Here is a 3,613-nt window from a genome sequence, read left to right as displayed (position 1 = left end):
TTTCCTCTCTCTTTGGGTCTCTATGTCCTTTCCTCTGTGTCCTTTCCTCTCTCTTTGGGTCTCTATGTCCTTTCCTCTCTGTCCTTTCCTCTCTCTTTGGGTCTCTATGTCCTTTCCTTTGTCTCTCTGTCTCTGTTCCAACAGACAGTGATGGGTTAAAGGAGACTCTCCAGACTAAGTTCTGCTTCTGCGACGCAGCGTGTGAACCATAAGTTGAATTTAATTTGGACATCTTTGGGTTTACACTCCAGGTGAATGTGTGATCTGACTGGAGGACGTTGCCCGGGAGGGGACAGATAATCAAGATGTCTGGCTGACGACTAGTCTGGACCAACGGACGTACGTCTCCAGGATAAAGTCTCACATCTGGGAAACAGCAACAACAAAATGCTGCAAATGTCAAGTTTGAAGACAATTTGGACGCTGCAACAAGGGGACGATGGTAAAGATTAATAAAGAATATGTCACGCCATTTACTCTCTAAACCGGGACCAAGAGGCCCACATGTGTGCACTGCTGCAGAGCTTCAGGTGTTGGTGTGAGACATGAGACATGAGACATGCTGTAAGGTGACTGGGAGCATGATTACCACCTGGCCCTGTCTCAAGGGGACAGAAGACTGAGCCCAGGCGTCTCAACATTACCCCAGAAGAAGACAGGAGGAGGCTGCTGGGTACTCACCATGGTGGAGTGAACGTCAAAGTCACAAAGAGAGCACACGTGGGGGAACATGGGGGGCAGGACTCCCAAGAAGTCTTGGACTTTTCCGTTAGACGGGGAGCCCTTCCTCCTCGGCATAAAGGACTCGGACGCCGACGGGCCCATGCCCAGCCCGCTGTACGAGTCTCGGTGGGACAGCTCAGAGAAGGGTCTGTCTCTGCTCCCAGCCCCCCCGCCGCCACCGCTGTAATTTAGGCCGTAGTCCCGGCTGGGGGCGGTGTCCTGCAGGGAACTGTACCCAAAGTCTGCAGAGGACTGGGCCCGGGCTGAACCGGGACCCAGTGAAGAACCGCCCATCCTGCCCATTTGCCCGTCGTCCCAGCTGTCCCTGCCTCCTCGATACCCGGCGTCAGAGGACACGGACGCCCCGCGCCGCTCTCCTGCGTCTCCCTTGCGGCTTTTTAACTGCATGAGGATGCGCGGCAGCGTCTCCACGCTGATGTCCTCCTCGGGGATCTCCGCCAGAGCGTCCAGGTCCGAGGGCGACAGCCCCAGACTGGCAAACAGCTTCATGGTGTTGCTAATGTGGCCGCCGCCGCCGCCGCCACGCCGGGACATCTGGGCGCCGCCGTCCTGGCCCTCCATGTCGCCGCCACCCACCCCGACACCTGAGGACATGCCCCCCATCTGCCGGCTGGACCGCTGCTCCCCCATGCTGAAGTTCAAGGTCTCTGCGGCGGCGAGGAGCCCCCGGCCCACGGCGAAGTGTTTCTGACCGCCGTCCGACGGCAACTTCTGGGACATGACGCCACAAAGGGACGCTGGGTCACTTCCTGTTTCAGTACAGAGCAGCACGGGCGAGTCAAGATAAGGAAAGACGCGGGCAGCAGAGAGGGTCCGGAGCTGGTGCTTAAGGATTGGAGAAGGTAATGTCAGTCTTGTGCAAAAGTGTGAAGGGGAAGTCCTCTTCTGGGTTTCTCTCTGCTGAAACACAACGGAGGTAGAGACAGTCTTCAGACGCCAGCGGGGAGGCGCCGGGCCACGGCAGCATGGACAGCAAAGGAAAGGAAAGGACTCATTACCGGTCCGCCCGGGAGGACTGGGACAGGACAGGGCAATTAAAGAAGACTAGGAAAGGAGACAGAAACAGGCTCTAAAGACTGAAAACCACCTCAGACCAGGAGGGAGGACACGATGTGATGGACACATCGTCTCTGGCAAATGAGAAACTGAGAAGATTTGGGATTAATTAAACCAGATCCTGTTTGAGTCAGTGTTAAGATCAGAAGGGGGGGGGGGGGGGGGGGATCTGATTGAGTGTGAGGAGGAACCCAGAGAGGTCTGAAGAGATGTGGAGCTGATTCTTGGCCTCGCTACCATCATCAGACTACAAATTACCATCTTATGGGACCAATGATACATACATACATACATATATATATATAAATATATATAAATATATATATATATATGTATATATATGATGATAATCTACTTTATCTATCTAAATATATAACTAGTAAGTCTGTGTACTACCTGCTCCTTTTGATATTATGTCTACTTCTCTGATTTTAGCACTTTTTGGGACCTCATTCAGCAGTTCATCTTATTTTGGGGAATTATAAAGAACAACGTGAGGATTATTATTATTATTATTATTATTATTATTATTATTATTATTATTATTATTACAGGTGAACTCATGCAAAGGTTATTTCATTACTCTTGTCTCTGTTTTCTCTAACTGTAGAAGGGTTCTGTCTGTTCCTCTGTTCGTGTACTTATACATAAACACAGTACTTATACATAAACACAGTACTTATACATAAACACAGTAATTATACATGTAAAAGACTTAATAACAATAACTATTAAAAAGAAAAGTGGAGAACTAGACCGAAACAAAACTAGATTTAACCTTTAACATTGTTTCTTTAATACAGACATGATGCTGAACCAAAGTATTCATATACTTCCATGCAGGAAAAGTACTAATAACAGAAATACTGCAATCTAATCAGATACTTCAGATGTAAAGTAGTAATGTAACGCAGTAAAAGTATTTAGCTCCGAGATTTATATCTGTATATCTATAGGCTATATAAAATGGGGCAGAACTACTTGAAAATATTCAAGTAAAGTACAAGTACCTTGGATTTGTGTATATTCCCAGTGAAACACGGGCACCGTGGCTGTGTTGTGCTAGCAGCTAAGCTAACGGCGCTAGCTCTCTTAAAATCCCCCAATTTTAAACTTTTAAAGTGAAACAAAAACGGTGAACGTGTTTTCTTATTCAGATATGCTTATACACGAATGTATTTATAAACTACATAACTAATAAACCCGATAACTACTGAGTTAGACACGTTCAGGGGCAGGCCGGGCCGCACCGCCGAGGCTAACTTTAGCATCCGCCGTTACTCGGCTCTCATTGCTAATGCTAGGCTAGTTAGCTTTAACGTGTTTGGAAACTTCCACTTCCAGGCTTCTAAAGTGTATGTAAAACATAAAGCTGTGTGCAAACTACTAATGTGTATAATAAAGTTTATATTAGTGAATATAAAGACTTACCTGAGCGTTGCTAGCTGAGCCTGATGGCGCTAGCCAAAGCACAAGACGTTATGACTAAAGTATCGCGATGTTTTGGTAGGTTCATCATAATGTGAAGCCTGAAGTGTCGCGATGTTTTGGTAATTGAATTAGAATTGAAATCCTGAAGTGTCGCGATGTTTTGGTAGGTTTATTGCAATGTAGAGCCTGAAGTGTCGCGATAGTTTGGTAGGTTTATCAGAATGGAAAGCCTGAAGTGTCGCGATGTTTTGGTTGGATTGACAGACTGTGAAGACTGAAGTGTCTTTTAAAACCTTTAAGATATTGATGTTAACATTCAGACACACACACACACACACACACACACACAGACAGACAGACACACACACACACACACACAGAC

The 3,613-nt window shown here is 47.1% G+C and overlaps 1 protein-coding gene across 3 annotated transcripts; it reads right to left on the bottom strand.

The window, feature by feature from the left end:
* Positions 1 to 576: 576 nt before the first annotated feature.
* On the bottom strand, positions 577 to 3,322 carry LOC117941074 (matrin-3-like). 3 transcript variants are annotated; one of them, XM_034866170.1, is made up of 2 exons: positions 3,228 to 3,322; positions 577 to 1,637 (listed from the first exon to the last, which is right to left on the bottom strand). In XM_034866170.1, the coding sequence occupies exon 2, from the start codon at positions 1,462 to 1,464 to the stop codon at positions 604 to 606; it is 861 nt and encodes a 286-aa protein (XP_034722061.1). In that variant the 5' UTR covers positions 1,465 to 1,637; positions 3,228 to 3,322; the 3' UTR covers positions 577 to 603. The 3 variants fall into 3 exon arrangements, with proteins under 3 accessions (XP_034722061.1, XP_034722060.1, XP_034722062.1); XM_034866169.1 differs by having other exon boundaries at positions 577 to 1,644; positions 3,232 to 3,322; XM_034866171.1 differs by having other exon boundaries at positions 3,232 to 3,322.
* Between the last annotated feature and the right edge of the window lie 291 nt (positions 3,323 to 3,613).

This window comes from Etheostoma cragini, unplaced genomic scaffold (genome assembly GCF_013103735.1).
Source record: "Etheostoma cragini isolate CJK2018 unplaced genomic scaffold, CSU_Ecrag_1.0 ScbMSFa_4163, whole genome shotgun sequence".
Lineage (NCBI taxonomy): Eukaryota > Metazoa > Chordata > Actinopteri > Perciformes > Percidae > Etheostoma > Etheostoma cragini.
This window is presented reverse-complemented; position numbering and strand designations above follow the sequence as displayed.